At 37.6% G+C, this 26,166-nt stretch overlaps 1 protein-coding gene across 3 annotated transcripts in view; it reads right to left on the bottom strand.

Moving 5' to 3' along the window:
• Nucleotides 1-17,386: 17,386 nt before the first annotated feature.
• NELL1 (neural EGFL like 1) overlaps nt 17,387-26,166 on the bottom strand; it is a gene marked incomplete at both ends in the record, with an annotated part of 883,126 nt that continues 874,346 nt past the window's right edge. For all 3 annotated transcript variants that reach the window (XM_082845633.1, XM_082845634.1, XM_082845635.1), the window contains 3 exons: nt 17,387-17,437; nt 19,187-19,411; nt 21,699-21,875. In XM_082845633.1, the coding sequence (XP_082701759.1) occupies nt 17,387-17,437; nt 19,187-19,411; nt 21,699-21,875 (453 nt within the window). The remainder of the gene's footprint in view (nt 17,438-19,186; nt 19,412-21,698; nt 21,876-26,166) is intronic.

The following is a 26,166-nucleotide window of genomic DNA, read 5'->3' as shown; positions in this document are numbered from 1 at the left end:
ATTGTTCAACATAGTTTTGGAAGTCCTAACCACAGCAGTCAGAGAAGAAAAAGAAATAAAAGGAATCCAAATTGGAAAAGAAATAACAATGTCACTGTTTGTGGATGACAGGATACTGTACATAGATAATCCTAAAGATGCTGCCAGAAAACTACTAGAGCTAATCAATGAATTTGGTAAAGTTGCAGGATACAAAATTAATGCACAGAAATCTCTTGCATTCCTATACACCGATGAAAAATCTGAAAGAGAAATTAAGGAAACACTCCCATTTAGCATTGCAACAAAAAGAATAAAATACCTAGGAATAAGCCTACCTAAGGAGACAAAAGACCTGTATGCAGAAAATTATAAGACACTGATGAAAGAAATTAAAGATGATACAAATAGATGGAGAGATATACCATGTTCTTGGATTGGAAGAATCAACACTCTTAAAATAACTATACTACCCAAAGCAATCTACAAATTCAATACAATCCCTATCAAACTACCACTGGCATTTTTCACAGAACTAGAACAAAAAAAAAAAAATCACAATTTGTATGGAAACACAAAAGACCCTGTATAGCCAAAGCAGTCTTGAGAAGAAAAACAGAGCTGGATCAGTCAGTCTCCCTGACTTCAGACTATACTACAGCTACAGTAATCAAAACACTATGGTACTGACACCAAAACAGAAATATAGATCAATGGAACAGGATAGAAAACCCAGAGATAAACCCACGCACCTATGGTCACCTAGTCTATGAAAGGAGGCAAGGATATACAATGGAGAAAAGACAGTCTCTTCAATAAGTGGTGCTGGGAAAACTGGACAGCTACATGTAGAAGAATGAAATTCGAACACTCCCTAACACCATACACAAAAATAAGCTCAAAATGGATTAAAGAAAAAAAATGGATTAAAGAGCTAAAATGACCAGACACTATAAAACTCTTAGAGGAAAATATAGGAAGAACACTCTTTGACATAAATCACAGCAAGATCTTTTTTGACCCACCTCCTACAGTAATGGAAATAAAAATAAACAAATGGGACCTAATGAACAGTTTAAGCTTTTGCTCAGCACAGGAAACTATAAACAAGACGAAAAGACAACCCACAGAATGGGAAAAAACATATTTGCAGATGAAGCAATGGACAAAGCATTAATCTCCAATATATAAACAGCTCATTCAGCTCAATATTAAAAAAACGAACAACCCAATCAAAAAACGGGCAGAATACCTAAATAGTCATCTCTCCACAGAAGACACACGGATGACCAAGAGGCACATGAAAATCTGCTGAACATCACTAACTATTAGAGAAATGCAAATCAAAACTACAGTGAGGTATCACCTCACACAGGTTAGAATGGGCATCATCAGAAAATCTACCGACAACAAATGCTGGAGAGGGTGTGGAGAAAAGGGAACCCTCTTGCACTGTTGGTGGGAATGTAAACTGATACAGCCACTATGGAGAACAGTATGGAGGTTCCTTAAGAAACTAAAAATAGAATTACCATATGACCCAGCAATCCTACTACTGGGCATATTCCCTGAGGAAACCATAATTCAAAATGAAACATGCACCCCAATTTTCATTGCAGCACTATTTACAATAATTAGGTCATGGAAGCAACCTAAATGCCCATCAACAGATGAATGGATAAAGAATATGTGGTACATATATACAGTGGAATATTACTCAGACATAAAAAGGAATGAAACTGGGTCATTTTAAAGACCTGGATGGACTTAAAGACTGTCATACAGAGTGAAGTAAGTCAGAAAGAGGAAAACAAATATCGTATATTAACGCATATATATGGAATCTAGAAAAATGTTACAGATGAACCGGTTTGCAAGGCAGAAATCGAAACACAGATGTAGAGAACAAACGTATGGACACCAAGGGGGGAAAGTGAGGGGGGGTCGTGGTGGTGGTGGGATGAATTGGGTGATTGGGATTGACATATATACACTAATATGTATAAAATGTATAACTAATAAGAACCTGCTGTATAAAAAGAAATAAAATTTAAAAACCCATCTGGTCCTGGATTTTGTTTGTTTGGAGGTTTTTTTTCTTTTACTTACTAATTTAACTTCATTACTGATAATTGGTCTGTTCATGTTTTCTATTTCTTCCTGATTCAGTCTAGGGAGATTGTACATTTGTAGAAATTTGTCCATTTTTTCTAGGTTGTCCATTTTATTGGCATATACTTGTTTAAAGTGTTCTTTTATGATCCTTTGCATTTCTGTGATGTCAGTCGTAATTTCTTTTTCATTTCTGAATTTGATTTGCCCCCTCTCTCTTTTTTTGTTGTTCTTAATCAGTCTGGCCCTAGGTTTATCAATTATTTTATCTTTCTCAAGAAAGAGTTCTTACTTTCATTGATCATTTCTTTTGTGTATTTTAAAATCTCTATTTCATTTGTTTCTGCTCTATTATAATTTCTTGCCTTCTACTAACTTTGGGGTTTTTTGTTCTTTTCCTAGTTACTTTAAATGTAGGCTTGGTTGTTTATATAAGATTTTTCTTGTTTCCTGATTTAGGCTTATTTTGGTATAAACTTCTCTTCTAGAACTGCTTTTGCTGCACTGCATAGATTTTGGATTGTAGTGTTTTTGTCTTCATTTGTCTCCAGGTATTTTAAAATTTCCTCTTGGATTTCTACAGTAGTCCACTGGTTGTTTAGTAACATATTGTTTAGCTTCCACGTGTTTGTGTTTTTTTGGCAGTTGATTTCTAGTCTCATAGTGTTGTGGCAAGAAAAGATGATGCTTGATATGATTTCAATTTTCTTAAATCTTTGAGACTTGTTTTCTGTCCTAGCATGTGATCTATACTGCAAACTGTTCCTTGTGTACTTGAATGTGTATTCTGCTGCTTTTGGATGTAAAGTTCTATATATATTAAGTCCATTTGGTCTAAGTTGTTATTTAAGACCAGTGTTTCCTTATTAACTTTTCCACCTAAATGATCTGTCCATTGATGTAAATGGGATGTTAAAGTTCCCTACTATTATTGTGTTACTGTCAATTTCTCTCTATATCTTTTAATATTTGCTTTATGTATTTAGATGCTCCAATGTTGGGTGCACATATGTTTACAATTGTTATATCTTCTTTTTGGATTGCTCCCTTGATCATTATGTAATATCCTTTGTCTCTTGTACAAGCTTTTTTTTAAATTCTATTTCATCTGATATAAGTATTGCTATCCTGGTTTTCTTCTGATTTCCATGTTCATGGAATACCTTTTTCCATACCCTCACTTACAGTGTGTATGTGTCTTTAGATCTGAAGTGAGTCTCTTGTAGGCAGTATATAGATGGGTCTTGTTTTTGTATCCATTCAGCTACTCTATCTTTTGATTGGAGTATTTATTCCATTTACATTTAAAGCAATTATTGATAGTCATGTACTTATTGCCATTTTGTTAATTCCTTTGGTGTTATTTTTCTAGGTTTTGTTGTTGTTGTTGTTGCTCCTTTCTTCTTTTGCTTGTTTCCCTTGTGATTTGGTGACTATATTTAGTGTTATGTTTGAATTCTTTTCTCTTTTTTGTGTGTGTATCTGTTATAGATTTTTGGTCTGTGATTACCATGAAGTTTATATGTAACAAGCTTGTGTGTGTATGTGTGTATGCATACATCTATGATTATTTTAAATTGCTGATCTCTTAATTTCAAATGCATTTTAACAACACTGCATGTTTACTCCCCTTCTACATAATCACTGTTTATGACATCATATTTTACATCTTTTTGTTTTGTTGATTCCTGAACTACTTATGCAGGTATAGATGATTTTACCATTTTTGGTCTTTTAACCTTCCTAATAGCCATGGCCTTTTCTTTCTTGCTTAAAGAAATACCTTTAACATTTCTTATAAAGCTGGTTTTGTGATGCTGAACACTTTTAGCTTTTGCTTGTCTGTAAAACTTTTTAAAAAATATTCTTTATTGAAGTACAGTTGATATACAATGTTGTGTTAATTTTTGCTATACAACAAAGTGATTCAGTTATACATACATATAAATTCTTTTTGAATATTCCATTATGATTTATCATAGGATATTGAATATAGTTCTCTGTGCTATACAGTAGGACCTTGTTTATCCATTTTATATATAAAAGTTTACATCTGCTAACCCCAACCTCCCATTCCTTCCCTCCCCCAAACCCCTCCCCCTTGGCAACCACCAGTCTGTTCTCTGTATCTGTGATTCTGTTTCATAGATAGGCTCCTTTGTGTCTATCTATATGTGGAATATGTGGAATATTTTAGATTCCACATATAAGTGATATCATATGGTATTTGTCTTCTCTGACTTACTACACTTAATATGATAATCTCTAGTTGCATCCACGTTGCTGCAAATGCATTATTTTGTTCTTTTTTATGGCTGAGTAGTATTCCATTTTATATATGTACCACATCTTCTTTATCTGCTTCTCTGTCTATGGACATTTTGGTTGCTTCCATATCTTGACTATTATGAATAGTGCTGCTATGAACATAGGGGTGTATGTATCTTTTAGAATTATAGTTTTGTCTGGATATATGCCCAGGAGTGGGTTTGCTAGATCATATGCTAGTTCTGTTTTTAGTTTTTTTGAGGAACCTCCATACTGTTCTGCATAGTGGCTGTACCAATTTACATTCCCACCAACAGTGTAGGAGGGTTCCCTTTTCTCCACACCCTCTCCAGCATTTGTTATTTGTAAACGTTTTAATGATGGCCATCTTACCAGTGTGAGGTGGTACCTCACTGTAGGTTTGATTTGCATTTCTCTAATAATTAGTGATGATGAGCATCTTTTCATGTGCCTACTGGCCATGTGTATTTCTTCTTTGGAGAAGTGTCTCTTTTGGTCTCCTGCCCATTTTTCGATTAGGTTGTTTTTTTGTTGTTGAGCTGTATGAACTGCTTCTATATTTTGGAAATTAAGCCCTTGTCTGTCACATCATTTGCAAATATTTTCTCCCATTCTGTAGGTTGTCTTTTCATTTTGTTTATGGTTTCCTTTGCTGTGCAAAAGCTTGTTAGTTTGATTAGGTCCCATTTGTTTATTTTTGTTTTTATGTCTACTGTCTTAGGAGACTGACGTAAGAAAACATTTGTACAATTATGTCAGAGAAAGTTTTGCATATGATCTCTTTTAGGTGTTTTATGGTGTCATGTCTTATAAATAATAAGTCTTTAAGCAATTTTGAGTTTATTTTTGTGTGGCAATAGCATGTTTTCTAACTTCATTGGTTTTACATGTGGCTGTCTAACTTTCACAGCACCACTTGCTGAAGAGACTGTCTTTTTCCCATTGTATATTCTTGCCTCCTTTGTCAAAGATTAATTGACCGTATGTGTGTGGGTTATTTCTGGGACCTCTATTGTGTTCCATTGATCCATATGTCTGTTTTTGTGCCAATATCATGCTGTTTTTATTATTGTGCTTTGTAGTGTTGTCTGAAGTCTGGGAGGGTTATGCCTCCTGCTTTGCTCTTTTTATTCAGGATTGCTTTAGCAATTCTTGGTCTTTTATGGTTCCATATGAATTTTAGGATTATTTGTTCTAGTTCTGTGAAAAATGTCATGGGTAATTTGATAGATATCACATTAAATCTGTAGATTGCTTTGGATAATACGGCCATTTTAACAATATTAATTCTTCCAAGCCAAGAGTGTGAGATATCTTTCCACTTCTTTGAGTCATCTTCAGTTTCCTTTATTAATGTTTTATAGTTCTTAGCATATACATCTTTCACCTCCTTGGTCAAGATTATTCCTAAGTATGTTAGTTTTGGGAGTCTGAGTTTAAAATGTGGTGTGTTTGTTTTTCTACATTCACTTTCTGATATTTCATTGTTGGTGTAAAGGAATGCAGCCGATTTCTGTATGTTGATCTTGTATCCTGCTACCTTGCTGAATTTGTTTATCAGTTATAGTAGTTTTTGTGTGGAGTCTTTAGGATTTTCTATATATAGTATCATATCATCTGCATATAATGACAATTTAACCTCTTTCAATTTGGATACCTTTTATTTCTTTTTCTTGTCTGATTGCTGTGGCTAGGTCTTACAATACTATGTTGAATAGAAGAGTTTGAGAGTAGGCATCCTTGTCCGTTCCAGGTTTTAGTGGGAAGGCTTTCAGTTTTTCACCATTTAGTATTATATTGGCTGTGGGTTTGTTGTAGCTTTTATTATATTGAGATGTTCCCTCTATATCCACTTTAGTAAGAGTTTTTATCATAAAAGAATGTTGAATTTCGTCAAATGATTGAGATGATTATGTGGGTTTTGTCTTTTGTTTATGTGGTATATCACATTGATTGATTTGCATATGTTGAACCTTCCTTCTGAACTTGGAGTGAATCCCACTTGGTTGTGGTGTGTGATATTTTTTATGTGTTGTTGGACTTGTTTTGCTAATATTTTGTTCAGAATTTTTGCATCTGTATTCATCAAAGATATTGGCGTGGAAATTTCTTTATTGGTGGTGTCTTTGTTTTGGTTTTGGTATCAGGGTTATGCTGGCTTCATATCATGTCTTTGGGACTGTTCCCTCCTCTTCGATGTTTTGGGAAGAGTTTGAGAAGATCAGTATAAGTTCTTATTTGTATGTTTGGTAGAATCTTCCTGTGATGCCATCTGGTCCTGGACTTTTGTTTGTAGGGAGATTTTAATTACAGATTCTGTTTCACTTCTAGTGATCAGTTCATTCAAATTATCCATTTCTTCTTTTTTTTTTTTAACATCTTTATTGGAGTATAATTGCTTTACAATGGTGTGTTAGTTTCTGCTTTATAACAAAGTGAATCAGTTATACATATACATATGTTCCCATACCTCTTCCCTCTTGCGTCTCCCTCCCTCCCACCCTCCCTATCCCACCCCTCTAGGTGGTCACAAAGCACTGAGCTGATCTCCCTGTGCTATGTGGCTGCTTCCCACTAGCTATTTTACGTTTGGTAGTGTATGTATGTTCATGCCACTCTCTCACTTTGTCACAGCTTACCCTTCCCCCTCCCCATATCCTCAAGTCCATTCTCTAGTAGGTCTGTGTCTTTATTCCCATCTTACCCCTAGGTTCTTCATGACATTTTTTTTTTCTTAGATTCCATATATATGTGTTAGCATATGGTATTTATCTTTCTCTTTCTGACTTACTTCACTCTGTATGACAGACTCTAGGTCCATCCACCTCACTACAAATAACTCAATTTCGTTTCTTTATATGGCTGAGTAATATTCCATTGTATATATGTGCCACATCTTCTTTATCAATTCATCTGACGATGGACACTTAGGTTGCTTCCATGTCCTGGCTATTGTAAATAGAGCTGCAGTGAACATTTTGGTACATGACTCTTTTTGAATTATGGTTTTCTCAGGGTATATGCCCAGTAGTGGGATTGCTGGGTAGTATGGTAGTTCTAGTTGTAGTTTTTTAAGGAACCTCCATACTGTTCTCCATAGTGGCTGTATCCATTTCTTCTTGATTCAGTTTTGGTGGGCTCTATGTTTCTAGAAAAATGTCCATTACTTCTAGGTTGTCAAAATTGTTTTTTTATCATCTTCATTGGAGTATAATTGCTTTACACTGCTGTGTTAGTTGCTGCTGTATAACAAAATGAATCAGCTATACGTATACATATATCCCCATAGCTTCTCCCTCTTGCGTCTCCCTCCCACCCTCCTCATCCCACTCCTCTAGGTGGCCACAAAGCACCGAGCTGATCTCCCTGTGCTATGTGGCTGCTTCCCACTAGCTAGCTATTTTACATTTGGTAGTGTACATATGTCCATTGCCACTCTCTCACTTCGTCCCAGCTTACCCTTCCCACTCCCCATGTCCTCAAGTCCATTCTCTACGTTTGCATCTTTATTCCTGTACTGCCTCTAGGTTCTTCAGAACCATTTTTTTTTAGATTCCATATATATGTGTTAAAATACTGTATTTGTTTTTCTGACTTACTTCACTCTGTATGACAGACTCTAGGTCCATCCACCTCACCACAAATAACTCAATTTCGTTTCTTTTTATAGCTGAGTAATATTTCTTTGTATAGATGTGCCACATCTTCTTTATCCATTCATCTGTCAATGGACATTTAGGTTGCTTCCATGTCCTGGCTATTGTGAATAGTGGTGCAATGAACATTGTGGTATATGACAATTTTTGAATTATGGTTTTCTCAGGGTATATGCCCAGTAGTAGGATTGCTGGGTCATATGGTAGTTCTATTTTTAGTTTTTTAAGGAACCTCTATACTGTTCTCCATAGTGTCTGTATCAATTTACATTCCCACCAACAGTGCAAGAGGGTTCCCCTTTCTCCATACCCTCTCCAGCATTTATTGTTTGTAGATTTTTTGATGATGGCCATTCTGACTGGTGTGAGGTGATACCTCACTGTAGTTTTGATTTGCATTTCTCTAATGATTATGGATGTTGAACATCCTTTCATGTCTTTGTTGGCAATCTGTATATCTTCTATGGAGAAATGTCTATTTAGGTCTTCTGCCCATTTTTGGATTGGGTTGTTTGTTTTTTTCATATGAGCTGCATGAGCTGCTTGTAAATTTTGGAGATTAATCCTTTGTCAGTGGCTTCATTTGCAAATATTTTCTCCCATTCTGAGGGTTGTCTTTTGGTCTTGTTTACAGTTTCCTTTGCTGTGCAAAAGCTTTTAAGTTTCATTAGGTCCCATTTGTTTATTTGTGTTTTTATTTCTATTTCTCTAGGAGGGTGTCAAAAAGGATCTTGCTGTGATTCATGTCATAGAGTGTTCTGACTGTTTTCCTCTAAGAGTTTGATCGTGTCTGGCCTTACATTTAGGTCTTTAATCTATTTTGAGTTTATTTTTGTATATGGTGTTAGGAAGTGTTCTAATGTCATTCTTTTACATGTACCTGTCCAGTTTTCCCAGCACCACTTATTGAAGAGGCTGTCTTTTCTTCATTGTATATTCTTGCCTCCTTTATCAAAGATAAGGTGACCATATGTGCGTGGGTTTATCTCTGCAGTTTCTATCCTGTTCCATTCATCTATATTTCTGTTTTTGTGCCAGTACCAAACTGTCTTGATGACTGTAGCTGTGTAGTATAGTTTGAAGTCTAGGAGCCTGATTCCTCCAGCTCCATTTTTCTTTCTCAAGGTTGCTTTGGCTATTCAGGGTCTTTTGTGTTTCGATACAAATTGTGAAATGTTTTGTTCTAGTTCTGTGAAAAATGCCATTGGTAGTTTGATAGGGATTGCATTGAATCTGTAGATTGCTTTGGGTGTTATAGTCACCTTCACAATGTTGATTCTTCCAATCCAAGAACATAGTATATATCTCCATCTGTTTGTATTCTCTTTAATTTCTTTCATCAGTCTTATAGTTTTCTGCATACATTTCTTCTAGGTTGTTGAATTTGTTGACATGTAATTGTTCATGGTATTCCCTTAGGTTTTTTTGTATTTCTGCAGTATCAGTTGTTATTTCTCCTTTTTCATTTCTTACTTGTTTACTTAGGTTCTCTCTGTTTTCTTCTTGTTGATCCTGGCCGGAGGTTTTTGTCAATCTTGTTTATCCTTTCAAAGAACCAGATCTTTTATTGATTTTTTTTTCTATCGTTTTTTAAATCTGTATTGTATTTATTTCCTCTCTGATCTTTATTTCCTCCTTCTGCTGACTTTAGGTTTTGTTTGTTCTTCTTTTTCTAATTCTTTTAAGTGGTAGGTTAGGTTGTTTATTTGAGATTTTTTCTTGTTTTTTGAGTAAGGCCTGTATCTGAACTTCCAAGAACTGCTTTTGCTGCATCCCATAGAGTTTGTGTTGTTGTTTTCATTTTCATTTGTCTCAAGGTATTTTTTAATTTCGTCTTTGACTTCATTGTTGACCCACTGGTTTTTTAGTAGCCTGTTGTTTAGTCTCCATGTAGTTGTTTTCTTCTTTCTTTTTCTGTGGTTAATTTCTAGTTTCATGCTGTTATGGTCAGAAAAGATGCTTGAGATAATTTCTATATTCTTAAATTTTTTGAGGCTTGTTTTGTGCCTTAGTATGTAGTCTATCCTAGAGAATGTTTCATTTGCACTTGAAAAGAATGTGTATTCAGGATATTTTTGGATGTAATGTCCTGAAAATATCAATTAAATCTAACTGTTCTATTGTATTATTTAGGATCTCTGTTGCCTGATTGATTTTCTGTCTAGAAGATCTGTCCATTGATGTGAATGGGGTGTTAAAGGCTCCCACTATTATTGTATTCCTGTCAATTTCTCCCTTTATGTCTGTTAGTATTTGTTTTATGTATTTGAGTGCTCCCATATCATGTGCATATATGTTGACAAAATGCATATATGTTGACAAGTGTAAAATCTACTCCTGGAGTCCAGGTGGGCAGTGACTGTTCATGATCGCCCCTCCAGCCTGTGCAGAAGGTGTCCTGACCTCTGTGAGCATGCACATATGGAAAAAGGCTACAATGACAGGTCCTGCCCCCCCACGCACCCCTCAAGCAATGGCACCGGTCTCTAAGGCAACCTGGGCTTCCTCTGTGTACACCCTCAGTTGCAGTCATACCAGATTCCAGCCCTCACAGGCCATTTCTGTATAGTCAACTCCAGTCTTCTCCCTGGGTCTGATCTCCAAAGCCTGAGTTCCAGCACCCAGCCCCCACCCATACTCGTGAATGAGTGTCTCAAGTTGGGGAGTGCAAGGTGGCAGCACTGACCATCTGTGCAGTCCTCCCTCCACTCTGGCTGCTGTGTTCTTCTCTGAGGCTCTGAAGCTCTTCTTCTTTCCCAGACAATCTCCCTGCTGGTGAGCAGGCTTCCCAGGATGCAGGAACCTTTCCTCTTTCACAGCTCTCTCCAAGGGGCACAGGTCCCATCCTGATTCCTTTCTCACTTCTTTTTTCTTTTGTCATACCTGGTTATGTGGAGATTTTCTTGCCCTTTCAGCAGTCTGAGGTCTCCTGCCAGCATTCAGTAGATATTCTGTGAGGATCATTCCACATGTAGATGTATTTTTGATGTATTTGTGGGAGGAGGTGAACTTCATGTCCTACTATTCTGCTGTCTTGATCACATTTTTGTCTGTAAAACTTTTGATCTCTCCAAGAAATACAAATAAAAGCCTTGCTGGGTAGAGTATTCTTCATTGTAGATTTTCCTTTTCATCACTTTAAATATATCATGCCACTGGCTTTTGGCCTGCAGGGTTTCTGCTGAAAAGTCAGCTGATAGCCTGATGGGAGTTCCCTTATGTGTAACTTGTTACTTTTCCCTTGTTGCTTTTAATATTCTCTCTTTAATTTTTGCCATTTGAATTACAATGTGTCTTGGGGTGGCACTTTTTTGGTTGATCCTATTTGGAACTTTCTGTGCTTCTTGGACCTAGATGTCTGTTTGCTTTCCCAGGTTAGGAAAGTTCTCAGCTACAGTGCCTTCAAATATGTTATCTACCCCTTTCCTCTCTCTTCTCTTTCTGAGACCTCTATAATGCAAATGTTAGCATGCTTGATGTTGTCACAGAGGTCTCTTAAAATGTTCTCATTTCTTTTTATTCTTTTTTTTTTTCTGGTCAGGTTCAGTGATTTACATTACTCTGTCTTACAGCTCAGTGATCCGTTCTTCTGTATCTTCTAATCTACTCTTCATTCCTTCAAGTGCATTTTTTATTTCAGTTATTGTATTCTTCAGCTCTGGTTCTTTTTTATATCTTTTCTTTGTTAAACATCTCACTTTGTTCATCCATTTTCTCCCAAGTTCTTTGATCATCTTTACAATCATTACCTTGAACCCTTTATTGGGTTGATTGCCTGTCTCCACTTCTCTTAGTTCTTCTTCTGGGGTTTTATCTCATTCCTTCATTTGGAATGTGTTCCTCTCACCTTTTTTTTTTTTTTGCCTTATTCTCTGTGTTTATGTCTATGTATCTGGTAGGTTGGTTATGTTTCCAAATCTTGGAGAAGTATCCTTGTGTAGGAGATGTTCTATGCATCCCAGCAACACACTTCCCTCTGGTCACCAGAGCTAATATGCTCTAGGTGTGCTCTCTATGTGGGCTGTGTGTGTCTTTCTCTTGTGGTGGGTTGACTAGTTGGGTGGTCTTGCAGGCATGACTGGCCTCTGGTCCAGTTGGTTACCAGGCCTTGCCTTGTGCAGAAGCTGCTGTCACTGGTTGGCAGGGCTGGGTGGCTGATAAACCCTGGCTACTGCTGGCTCACTGGTGGGCAGAGCCAGTTTCTGGGGCTGGGTGGTTGTGGGGCTAGGATTCCAGGGTCTAGTGTTGGTCTGCTGGGGGGTGGGGTTATTTCCTGACATGGTTGGCTGCAATTTCCCAGGTGTCCCAAAGCTAGTGCTGGCCCACTAGTGAGTGGCGCTGGATCCCAGAGCAGTTGGCTGAGAAAATCAAGGTATCTCAGAGTTGGTGTTGGCCTACTGATGGGCAGGGCCAGAACGCTTGGTGTCCTGGGGCTGATGCAGGCCTTATGGTGTATTGGCTGTGTCTTGACAAGGCAGGCTATGGGGCTGCAGTGATCCTAGGGCTCATGTCCACCTGCTGGTGGGAAGGTTTCAGGCTTCGAAGAATCCACTTATGGGTGCAGGGTGCTGGGTGTCCTGAAGCTGGTGTTGGCCCACTGGTGAGCAGGGCCAGATGCTAACACAGCTGGCTTCGGGGTCCAGAGTGTCCCAAAGTTCATGTTGGCCCACTGATGGGTGGGGTGGGATCCCATGGCAGCTGGCTGAGAGGCCCAAGATGTCTCAGAACTGGTGCTGGTCTGCTGGTGGGTGGGACCAGGGCCGAGAGGTTCCTAAGACTGGTGCTGGCCTGTTGGTAGGTGGGCTGGGTCCTGCCACTGTAGACCATGAGGCTGTGGTGGTCCCAGGGCTGGTGTCTACCCATTGGTTGGGTGGAGCTGAGTCTCAGAGTCTCCAAATATAGGGGACCCTGGGGGTCCTGGAGTTGGTGTGTCAGCCTGCTGGTGGGTGGGTCTGGGGCCCTGGGGGTCCTAGGGCTGATGCCTGCTCACTGGTGGGCAGAGTTGGGTCCTAGGATCTCTGGCTGCAGAGCCCTAGGGGTTCCTGGGCTTGCGCCTGTTAACACTGGTATTTGGGGCTGGGTCCCTTTTGTTGACAGGGTCAAGTCCTGGGATGGCTTGGGCTCAGGAGGTCTTAAGGCAACCTGCCTGCCGGTGGGTGGGGCTTTGTCCCCACCTGGCTAGTTGCTTGGCCTGAGGCATCCTAGTACTTGTGCCTACAGGCTGGCAGACAGGGCAAGGTCCTAGTGCTAATAAGCTAGAGGGAGGATTCCTAAATGGCACTTGCCAGCATCTGTTTCCATGCAGTAGAACAATCTCCAATAAATGGCTGCTGCCCATGTCTACATGCCTAGAGTGAGTTCCAGTTGCCTCCTGACTCTCTAGGAGACACTCCAAGATCAGCAGGTAGATCTGACCCAAGCTCCTCTTAAATCAATGCCTCTGCCTCGCATCCTGGACCATGTGAGATTTTGTGTGCCTCCTTTAAGAGTGAAGTCTCTATTTCCCACAGCCCTCTGGGTCTTCTGAAAGTAAGCCCTGATGGCCTTCAAAGCCAAATGTTCTGGGGGCTCCTCTTCCCGGTACAAGACCTTCAGGCTGCAGAGCCTGATGTAGGGCTCAGACGCATTCCTCCTAGGGGAGAACCTCTGCAATTGTAATTATTCTCCCATCTGTGGGTCACTCACCTGGGGGTATGGGTCTTGACTATACCACAGCTCCACCCCTTCTACTCATCTCTCTCCTTCTTTATATCTTTAGTTGCAGGAAATCTTTTCTACTAGATTCTGGTCTTTCTCATCAATAATTGCTCTGCAAATAATTATACTTTTGGTGTACTTATGAGAGCCGATGAGCTCAGGGTCTTCCTACTCCACTATCTTGGCCTGAACTCATGATTATCTTTTAATGTCATCCATTTAGAAGGCGTAAAGCTCACTTGAAATTGAAATGTGAAAAAACATTTCAAATCATTACCAGGATGGCAGAGGGAAAACCAGGGTGGATTGGGTGGTAGTTCTAGGTCCATAACAAATTAATTATGAACTCTGGGCAATTCACCTAACATCTGAGTGTTGGTTTCATTTGCAGAAGGGAAGGTGATGGGTTGGTCAGTGGCTTTTAAGCTGTGCTCTCTTGATGTCTGTGAGTTGTGGTGGGATATGTGAAGGTATTCCAGTTCTCCAACCCTTGCTCCAAGCAGAAAAATTCTGCTTTTATCTGATTTTTATAGTAAAGCACTGAATAAATTTTATTTTTAAACAGGTCTTATTGCTTAAGAACATTTGAAAGCCACTAAAGTGAGTTGTTTCCACCACCCCATGATAACTTATTGATACTATAAAAGATTATGAATTTAATTTTTAAAATAATTAATGGAAAACCTACCCTATGCAAGGCACTATGCTGGATGCTAGAAAATGAAGATTGTATGTATTCTAGCCTATTGCATAATTCAAGGAAAATGTAACAGTAACATCAGTGTAGAACTAGAAAGCTCAGAGGAGGGGAAGCTCTGAGACTAAATAAACAAACATACACATAGCATATGAACATATATTAATATATATGCATTATCAGTTGCATATAAATATATATAGATTATAGATATGGTACCTATATATAACATATATATGTATATATATATTTCATATGCAACCTAGAAGGAAGTGAGGCAAAATTTATGTTTAATTGATGTGTCTTGTTAATATATAGGACTTTCATCTCCCTTCATATTCTACTCTCTTGAATCACAGTGCTTCTACACTATTGAAAATCAGAGGGTAGCTACATAATTGCTTATGTATTTATCATTGTTTCTTACCAATGTGTATGTTACACTTGAAGACAATGGTTATGATCTGTAAGGAGGTATGTTTGTCAAACACTTTTTTTGTTCATTAAATGGATAGCCATTTCACACTGTAAATCACAGCATGAGACTTAAGCACATTCTATCAGGAGGTTTACCACACTTTTAAAAATAACTTTTCAGTTTCTGGCTGGAGAAGATATTTCAGGCAGTAATTTATTTCAATATGATCCCCTAATGGATTCAAAGATTGTCAGCACCTTCTAAAGGCCCACATAATGGTGATCTTTAAAGTAAAAACTATTTTGTTCATCTTTTTATTTCCCCAGCTCAGCACAGTACTTTATGAATAAAGTACTCAAGTTTTTAATAAGAAACTGTCATCAATTATTTTATAGGAAGTAAAACCCCCATATAGATAGGAGCTGGCAGTAGTTTAAATTGTGTTACTAAATATCCATAACATTTTATCATCATGTTAGCACAGATTAAATTTAACTGAAATGAAATGAAGAAAATACTGAGTCTTATGTTTGTAGTTGTGAAACACCAGTATTTTAGGACGAGCCATCAATGCTAATGGCTCTGCAACAAAGTATGAATATATACAGATTCAGTGAAAACTGTTAAATTCTGGAAATTCCTTGGAAAAAAATGGAAACACACATTCTAAAATACACACCAGTGTTCGGTCATCACTTACACCAGACGTTGGCAAACGTTTTTGTAGAGGTAAGATGGTGATATTTTTGGGTTTGCGTCTTTGTTGGAACTACTCAGTTCTGCCACTTTCTTCAGCAGTAGAGAATATATAAATGAACGTGCATGGCTGTGTTCCAATGAAATAGGCAGATGTCCGGATTTGACTCAAGGGACCATAGTTTGCCAACCCCTCACTTATACAGCCACAAATGATTCTTATAAATGTCTTTGTTTTTCCATTGAAAACTGACAGGTATTTTTTAATGGAGGTGCCATAAATATTTTCTAAATAATCATTTTCAAAATCTCTGTTCCAAGATTACACTTAAAAAAATGGAGACGTGTTCTAATTTACCATACTATAGCAGTAGTTGTCAAATACACTTTTAACTGCTGTATCATAATTTAGCACGTGAAATTGATCTCATGTAGTGAATTGTAGTTAATTTTATCTTCACAAAAATACTGACAAATATCAATAAATAAATAGGTAATCTTAACTTGTAATTTTTAATTATTAATTCTATTAATATCTGGGATTTAAAATATAGCTAGCATGACTGACTTAACAACTTAGGTCTTTGTCTTGATTTTGTGAACAAAATTTCATGAACCAACTTGATTCAGAACAATGATGAATTCAGGAGACTTAGGTATTACAAACCACTAAGGTGTGGTTCACTTGAAAACTACAACTGTTTTAATTTTCAGCTCAGATATAATGTCATTTGCACATTTTATTCATTTTATGTAACTTGATAACTGCCATCGCTTAAAAATATGGTAGTGGCTCAAATGAAAACATTCACTGTTGACCATACAAACAGCTTCTTAAAAGCATGTCCTCTACCATATGTGATGTGGCATGATTTAGTAGAAAATATCATTGGACAGGCATCAGGAGACCTGGTTATCAATCCCAATGTGTTATAAATCAACTAGATCTGAACAAATTAGTGGACTGGGATACATTAGTTTACTCTTATATAATTAGGAATAACACCATGCACCTCTCCTATAGTGACAACTTGTATTAAAAAGCATGGAAGTCCCTTGTAAGTAAGTTATCAAATACTATATAAAACCGATGCAAGGATACTTTCTCTTTCAATGCCAGAAAAGTCTGCAAGCATTGCTGTTTCTAAAATGTGGCTTAAGATTTTGTTTCATTTTGTTTGTAAGAGGGAGGAGAAAGTTCTTTTTCAAATAATTATTTATGTTTGTGGTCCCCTCTTTAACATATCATAATTGCTTTCAGCTTGCTTAAGCTGAACAAGTGGGTATCTAGGTGTGTTCAACAGTTTGAAATGTAAGTAAGATGCAGTTAGGCTCTACATACACATATTAATACATTTCACAGGAATCTCAATACTAAGTATTCAGTGGATGGGACAAAAATCACAACAGGCAACTTTATTTGTAGAATTTGATCCAAAAATCCAGAAAAAATAAACAAAAGGAGCCGAGCCTCTATTATGTTTGTTAGTACACAAAATAAACAAAAAAATACATCAACATTTACCATGAGATCATTTAAATGTGTCTGCAAATGATCTGATAAGGGAAACTTGATTTACAACATGGGAAACTTTTTTTTTTTTTTTAAACCACCATAGACTTAAATGCACTGCGCCGCAGGTCACCTAGACTAGGTTAGCAAGAATGAGCAACGTGGTAGGTCCAAAAGGTAAACCCCCAAACACCTTCCTTCAGTGGAAACTTTGGTAATTGTCTGTGGTTAAAAACAAAAAACTAAAAACACCAACTCCTGTTCTTCATCATGTTGGATGGTTATTTTGTCCATTTTTCTCCCGCGATGATGAGTCCATTTTAAATACTTCAATTATTATGAAGACACTCCAAATCCACAGAACAGCAGACACTTCCATTCTGTGCATCAAGACACAAGCATTAGCCAATGAGACATAGAATATAAATCAATATGTGGTGTCCACCTTTATATTCAAAATGACCATCTACATGTTGAGACCAACTCCATGAATGCTATAAAAAAATTCCTAGAAAAATGCCAAAGATTTATGAGACCCTTCAGGGTCCCTCTTGTTGGCTACTGCTGGCAGTGCAACTTCATACACCCCTGTCTGAGCTCAGACCAGGTTTGTTTGAGACTCCTCTGTATTTCCAAGTTGTCTGTTTACACAACTTATTCACTGGACTTACTCTAAATGAGATTCTTTCCAAAAATAACCCCCTGAAAGATAAATTGCCATTAATAATACTAGTCAAAAGTACCAAAAGAGTCTGAAAATAACTCCAAAATGGCTTACAGAAAGGTGGGCATGTTAGGGGTAAATATAGACTATCTCATGGTGACTGTGAAGGGGATGGTACATATCAATTTTTGGGAATTCATGAAAAATCAATTACATGTATTAATGTAAATATACCTTTATAATCCTCCTAAATGAATCTCAAACCTAAGCTCAGAAAAATACTACTAAATAACATAGGTCTCCACATCTCCTGGTCATTGTGTTTGATGGGGCTGAAGGTACAATGGGACCATGACTCTTGCTATATGAAGCTTGATGTCCTTTATGTATTGGGGCTGCATTTTAAGATGGTACTTTTCAGGAAGGAGAAAAGAATCCACATTTAACAGCATAAAAAGACAAGTTGGGATCCTTCCACTGATGCCTGAAGCTGAGCCAGGATTTGATAGACTTGAATGGACTAATATATATATATATATATATATATATATATATATATTTTAAATATTTATTTATTTATTTACTTTGCGGTACGCGGGCCTCTCACTGTTGTGGCCTCTCCCCTTGTGGGGCACAGGCTCCGGACGCGCAGGCTCAGCGGCCCTGGCTCACGGGCCTAGCCGCTCCGCGGCATGTGGGATCTTCCTGGACAGGCACGAACCCGTGTCCCCTCTATCGGCAGGAGGACTTTCAACCACTGTGCCACCAGGGAAGCCCAGGCACTAATATTTTTAACATGCTTAATCATGGGAATCTTAAGCAGATGTTTCGGCAGAAATTTGACCCTGCCTAACTCTTGCTTCAAGTTGACTACAGTCATAGCTCTTCATAAGCTTTGAAGGTAGGAAGGGGTCAGTTGTTAATTTTAATGACATATGAGGATGCCTCATGGTAACTCCTCCAAAAAGATAGGCAAATAATCACAATTAATTAAATCGTGCAGCAAGAGCTTCAAGTCCCTGCATTAGGTACTGTGATAGTTAAACAAAGCAAAAAACTTCATAGATTTATAGAACACTTTCTTCTAACATTGGCAGTTTCATGAAAGAGCTTATAAAAATTTCCAGGATGAAAAAAGATTTTTTTTTTTTTTACTTTTTAATATGCAGGTCAAAATAGCTTAAATCAGCCATAATTGGGCCTAGTGCAATTGTTTAAATCCTGTATTTTAAAAGGCAAAAGAGAGGACTATTTTATTCCATGGTTATCATTTGGAATTTGCCTTAATACACGGTACAGCTACAATCCATTCAGACAGATTAACCTCTGGGGAGAAGCAAATGCCTGCCTGTGTTTCCACCATGCCCCTTGGAACCTGTGCCTTCAGAAACATCAGGAGTGGACCTCCTGCAGGTGTTCTCTGGCAATTGTTCAAGGCCTGGTTATCCTCAGGACACCCAATTACCTTGCATTTGCAGGTTGTGCAGGGAGAGCCAGTCATTGTCCACACTGAGCCACTAAGCCTAGAAAGGCCATAGCTGTCCAGGCAAGTTTTTCTGATGTCATAGGCGATGTTATCAGCCAGGCAGGGGTCACTGACACAGCGGGGACAACATTCCCCTTCCAAGATGGTTGTGTACTCACAGCTCAAATTGGGGCAAGTGAGCGGCCAGCAATCTACCTCTCCTTCCTGTGGAGAGAAAGCCAAAATACTTCATCATTGACCTTATGCACAATCCTGTTGCCAAAGTCCCAGAGGGGGAAATTCTCAGGAATCTCCATCACTGTCCTCACTGACTGTTGCTACTTTGCATCATTATGGGTATGATGTGTTTCCTCCTTGAAGAACAAATACAGACATCACCTCCTCCAGAGTGCTTTTGCTGACTGTCTATACTGTAGCCACGGAAAGAGTTCGGTCCCATCTCTGCATGCCAATGGCAACCCATAATTATTTTTATCGTGAGACTTATCATAATTATCAATACAATTCCAGATTACATTTTGAGCTTTCAGGTTTTGGGCTTGTTCCGTTATCCCCCCGATGCTTAGCACAGTTCTGGTCAATAAATGCTAAACAAATGAACAAATAGATGATAAGGTACTGAGCTAGTGTGTAAAGAGAAATCTATTTCCCTTAAGGTCAAAGAGGAACTTAAACCACTGTACTATTTCAATAACAACATGCACTGAGTTGCTTATATTGGATTTAAAATTGAGGTTGGGCAATATCAGGAGAACAATTTCATAATGGTTTTGAATGTAATGTCTGGCTAGTGACACATCACAAATGTGTGTAAGGTGTTACAGTTCAGACAGAGCCTCCAAGTATTCCAGGATGTGGCCACTGTGGCTCCACTGAGCTGCACATAGTACAGACTACTACCTATGTAGCCTCTTCCATTATCATGACACTCATTATAATTTATGCAAACGCATGCCTAATTATTCAGTCAGCTTCACAAGACTATGGCCTTTAGTCAGCTTCATGATAGACCATGTCTGTCATGCTCATTGTTATATCATCCAGAGTCTGGCACATGCAAACTATTGATATTTATTAAATATAACCCACTTTATTCTCAAGTCGTTATTAAGTTATATTCAGCAGCTTCAGTTCTCCCAGGAAATAATAATAACCTTAGGGTCTGGGGATGAGAGAGGATACTCTTTTGAAATTCTATGAAAATATCATGTCTAAAATTAATACCAGTTTTTCTGAGTGCCTGATGATTGGCTTCTTCAAAGAGAAATGTAATTTTCCAGGCTGATGTGGAACCTAATTCTATAGTTGTGTTGTGTTTGCCTGTTCTTGAATGGGAGATGTAAGAATGGCTATGATTTGAATATATCTGAGTTATACTCCTCAGTACTAGGAGTGATTAAGAAGGATTTGTTTCTATTAAGATTATCTGCACATTTGCCAGGTGACTTTAGAAAATCCAATAGAAATTTACAGCACAGTTTTTCTGAATGCCTGTTTTTATACAGTATCCATAGACTGAATCATTAATTTTAGCAAATGTTAAATTATGGAACACAGCTAACAGTTTCCATTACAAGTTGACTTAGTTATGACTTATCTCCACTGGCTATAATTACCTCAGAGATGGAACATCATATTCACTATGATGATGTGTCTTAACAGTCTTTGCAACATTAGAAATCTTTGTGTTATATAATTTGAAACAGAAAGAACCAGGTCCAGAAATTAAGGTTTTTCTCTGGACTTTCTCTAACCTGATTATATCATTAGTATCCCCATATTAAGATACAAAATGAACTTCATTTTTCTACATTAAGGTTTAGCACTGTAAAACAAATTTTTCAATCTAGGAAATATGAACAATAGTAACTACCGTTCACTAAGTACCTTCTATGTGTCAAGTACTACACTTGCCTTTCACATAACTGATCTTCACAACAGCCCTGCAAAACAGGTGCCCATCCACTTGTGTACACTGAAGGAAAGAATGATCAAGTAAAATGTTAGGACTTGCCCAAGTTAATTACACGCATCTTGCATGTGGGAGAACCAGGACTGTCTCTATGACCTAGAATCAATATCAATCCCTGATATTTCTACTATGTTCTGCTATCTCTGATATTGAAACCTTTAATGGTAATGTCCCAAGAAATGAAAGATTTGACTCTGTAAGAACTATAAGTCCCCATCAAGGCTTTGAAAGCTTTCTATCATGTGGGGAATTTTATTGATCTGGAGTGGCTAAAAAGTAGCAATTGTAAACTAACTTAGACCAAATCTGTGCTATAAATGTCCTTTCTGTCTTACATGGTGTTTTAAATAGTAGAATACTAATGTCTTCTGGAAGAACATATGCCCCGTAATTAGCCACAGGACCCACAACTCCCTGCACAGGATCACAAATCGCAGGAAACTAAATCCCACAGACAACTGAGCTTGTAAACCCCTCCAGAATATATAGGATAACACACTCTAAAGGAAGCCAACATACCAGACACCGGCACTGCTGGCAACTGTGAGTCCAGTTGTCTCCACTACGATAGAGCTTGTGTCCATTTTGATCTAAACATTGACTTGTGACCCTGGTGTCACACTCTGGGCAACAGAAAAGGTCAACGCTTGGATTCTGGCAATCACAAGCTGTCCGCCGGCAGAATATCTTCCCATCCTGTTTAGAAATGAGATTAAGGAGGTTTCATCATTAGGGAAACAGTAAGCTGCACTATGGAAACCAAATCTTATAGACACTTTACAGAGCACATAGGAAAGATTTCTAGTCAGAGTGCTCCCCTAGCCAACTCCCATTTTGCTCGAAACAGATGCACACATGTATACTCACATATACACACCCTGCCTTTCCCTGACCTTGCCTGCAGGGCAGCCCAAGTAAACATGGAGACATTTCTAAGTTGCAGAGGGAAGTCAATATGTTCTTTCAAACTTTTCTTCTAAATGTTTCTTAAAAATCATATTTCTAAGTAACATTATAACTAAGCAGCTAAAAATGCATAAACAGTCAAGCGGTCATTTGAGTGGGAAATCATGCTGCTGTACTTTTCCCCGTTCACAATGAACAACCTAATACATTCAAATGCATTCATCTAATTTTATTTCTGGCTCAACTCTGGGAGGAAGTCTGACTATACCCTTTTTACAGAAGAATTAACTGAGGCCCAGAGAGGCTAAAAGACTTACCTAGTAACACAGAGGTAGCAATTCTCTAAGCACCACCACCAGATATTCTGGTTTCAAAATAATTTTTCTTCTACAAGATAGCTTTTAGGTTGTTTATTATAAGGAGCTACAATAAGGTGTCACTTCCCACCTTGAGGCAGCTCCCCAAATTATAGGCAGAGTACAATTTCTGGAATAATGGCCCTGAACACTCAGAAGGGATTGAAGGTCAACAGCACTCAAACGTTAAGACAGAACGTTTTGCAGTGTTTCTCATTTATATGTCTGTTGCTCACGGTAACTTCTCATCTCAGACAGTGAAGAGCTAAAAATTTAAGGTGAGACATGTGGCCACCTTTTATGGTTATAACTGCTTTGCTGAATATTTACAAAACCAGAGAATCTCAGGGCCAGAATACACCTTAGAGGACACATAACCAAACTTTCTGACCTATACTTGATTAGTCCAGAGCAACCATATTCAAAAGTCATCAAGCCTGTGCTTAAAGCTCTCCGGTCTTGAAGAACTCACCACCATGGAAGGTATTCTAATTATGCAACTCTGTACCTTTCTGAATGTTAAAAATTGCACTTTTTCTTGCCCATCTTCATTGATCCTTGTTTACACCCTTGGTAATCACAGAACTCCCCATCCCTTCTATCACATTTTTACTCTTCGTTCTTAGAAGAGAGCTCTTGCGTCTCCTCTGAATCATCTCATCTCTAGATTAAACATCTCTAATTTTTTGACCACTCCCCATAGTTTTGAATCTTCTCACTGTTGTTGTGGCCACTTTCTTTTTTAAATTTTTAATTGTTTTTATTTTTAAATATCTTATTTTTAAAAATTTTTATTGAAATATACTTGATTTACAAAGTGTTATTTTTAGCTGTACAGTGGATTGTTATACATACATGTAGATATATATTTTCTTTTTCTTTTTTACATTTTCTTCCATTATAGGTTATTACAAGATTGAGTAGAGTTCCCTGTGCTATACAATAGGTCCTTGTTGGTTATCTATTTTATATATAGTAATGTTTATATTTTAATCCCTAACTCCTACTTCATCCCATTTCCCCTTTTGTAACCATAAATTGGTTTTCTATGTCTGTGGGTCTATTTCTATTTTGTAAATAAGTTCATTTAATCATTTTTTAGATTTCATACGTAAGTGATATCATATAATATCTTTCTCTGTCTCACTTCACTTCGTATGATAATCTCTAGGTCCATCTGTGTTGCTGCAAATGGCATTATCTCATTTGTTTTTTATGGCTGAGTAATATTGCATTGTATATATGTACCACATCTTTATCCATTCCTCCACTGATGGACATTTAGGTTGCTTCCATGTCTTGGCTATTGTAAATAGTGCTGCGATGAATATTGGGGTGCATGTATCTTTTTGAAGTATGGTTTTCTCCAGATATATGCCCAGGAGTGGGATTGCTGGATCGTATGGTAGTTCCATTTTTAGTTTTGTAAGGAACCTTCATAGTGTTCTCCATGGTGGTTGTACCAAGTTACATTCCCACCAACAGTGTAGGAGGGTTCCCCTTTCTCCACACACTCTCTAGCATTTATTGTTTGTAGACTTTTTGATGATGGCCATTCTGACCAGTGTGTGGTGATACCTCATTGTGGATTTGATTTGCATTTCTCTGATAATTAGTGATGTTGAGCATCTTTTCATGGCTTTTTGGCCATCTGTATGTCTTCTTTGGAGAAATGTCCATTTAGATCTTTTGCCCATTTTTTGATTGGGTTGTTGTTTATTTGTTTGTTTTTCACATAGAGCTGCATGAGCTGTTTGTATATTTTGGAGATAAATCCCTTGTCAGTCACCTTGTTTGCAAATAATTTCTCCCATTCTGTAGGTTGTCTTTTCGTCTTGTTTATGGTTTCCTTTGCTGTGCAAAAGCTTTTAAGTTTAACTAGGTTCCATTTGTTTTTATTTTCATTACTCTAGGAGGTAGATCCTAAAAGATATTGTTGCAATTTATGTCACAGAGTGTTCTGCCTATGTTTTCCTCTAAGACTTTTATAGTGTCCAGCTTTACACTTAGGTCTTTAATCCATTTTGAGTTTATTTTTGTGAAAGGTATGAGAGAATGTTCTAATTTCATTCTTTTACATGTAGCTGTCCAGTTTTCCCAGCACCACTTATTGAAGAGACTGTCTTTTCTCCATTGTATATTCTTGCCCCCTTTATTGTAGATTAACTGACCATAGGTGCATGGGTTTATTTCTGGGCTTCCTATACTGTTTCATTAATCTATATTTCTCTTTTTGTGCCACTACCATACTGTTTACTGTAGCTTTGTACTATAGTCTGAAGTCAGGGAGCCTGATTTCCTCCAGCTCTGTTTTTCGTAGGATTGCTTTGGCTATTCAGGGTCTTTTTGTGTTTTCATACAAATTTTAAAAGTTTTTGTTCTAGTTCCGTGAAAAATGCCATTGGTAATTTTATAGGGATTGCATTGAATCTCTAGATCACCTTGGGTAGTATAGTCATTTTCACAATATTGATTCTTCCAATCCAAGAACATGGTATATCTTTTCATCTGTTTGTATCACTTTCTGTTTCTTTTATCAGCATCTTATAGTTTTCAGAGTACAAGTTTTTGCCTCCTTAGGTCGGTTTATTCCTAGGTAGTTAATAATTTTAGATGCAGTGGTAAATGGAATTGTTTCCTTAATTTGTCTTTCTGAATTTCTGTTGTTAGTGTATAGAAATACAAGAGATTTCTGTGTATTAATTTTCTATTCTGCAACTTTACCAAATTCATTGATGAGCTCTAGTAGTTTATGGTAGTGTCTTTAGAATTTTCTATGTATAGTATGATGTCATCTGCAAACAATGACAGTTTTACATCTTTTCCATTATGGATTTTTCTCTTTCTTTTTCATCTCTAATTGCATGGCTAGGACTTCCAAAACTATATTGAATAAAAGTGGTGAGACTGGACATCCTTGTCTTGTTCCTGATCTTAGAGGAAATGCTTTCCGCTTTTCACCATTGAGAATGATGTCAGCTGTGGGTTTGCCATATATAGCCTTTATTATGTTGAGGAAAGTTCCCTCTATGACCACTTTCTGGGGAGATTTTTTTTTTTAATCATAAATAGTATAAAATTTTGTCAAAAGTGTTTTCTGCATCTATTGAGATGATCATATGGTTTTTTTCTTCAGTTTGTTGATGTGGTATCATACTGATTGATTTGTAGATATTGAAGAATCCTTGCATCCCTGGGACAAATACCACTTGATCATAGTGTATGACCCTTTTAATGTATTGTTGGATTTGGCTGGCTAGTACTTCGTTGAGTATTTTTGCATTTATGCTCATCAGTGATATTGGCCTCTCATTTTCCTTTTTGTGGTATCTTTGTCTGGTTTTGGTATCAGAGTGATAGTGGCCTCATAGAATGAGCTTGGGGGTATTCCTTCCTCTGCAAATTTATGGTAGAGTTTCAGAAGGACACGTGTTAATTCTTCCCTAAATGTTTGATAGAATTTGTCTGTGAATACATCTGGTCCTGGACTTTTGTTTGTTGGGAATTCTTTAATCACAGTTTCAAGTTCAGTGCTTGTGGTTGGTCTGTTCATATTTTCTATCTCTTCCTGGTTCACACTTGGGAGATTGTCCCTTTCTAAGAATTTGTCCATTTCTTCCAGGTTGTCCATTTATTGGCATATAGTTAGTTGCTTGTGGAGTCTCTTATGATCATTTGTATTTCTGTGATGTCAGTTTTAACTTCTCCTTTTTCATTTCTAATTC

Source organism: Leucopleurus acutus (genome assembly GCF_964270905.1).
Source record: "Leucopleurus acutus genome assembly, chromosome: 8".
Classification (NCBI taxonomy): domain Eukaryota; kingdom Metazoa; phylum Chordata; class Mammalia; order Artiodactyla; family Delphinidae; genus Leucopleurus; species Leucopleurus acutus.
The sequence above is the reverse complement of the archived record's forward strand: the minus strand, read 5'-3'. Positions and strand labels throughout refer to the sequence as shown.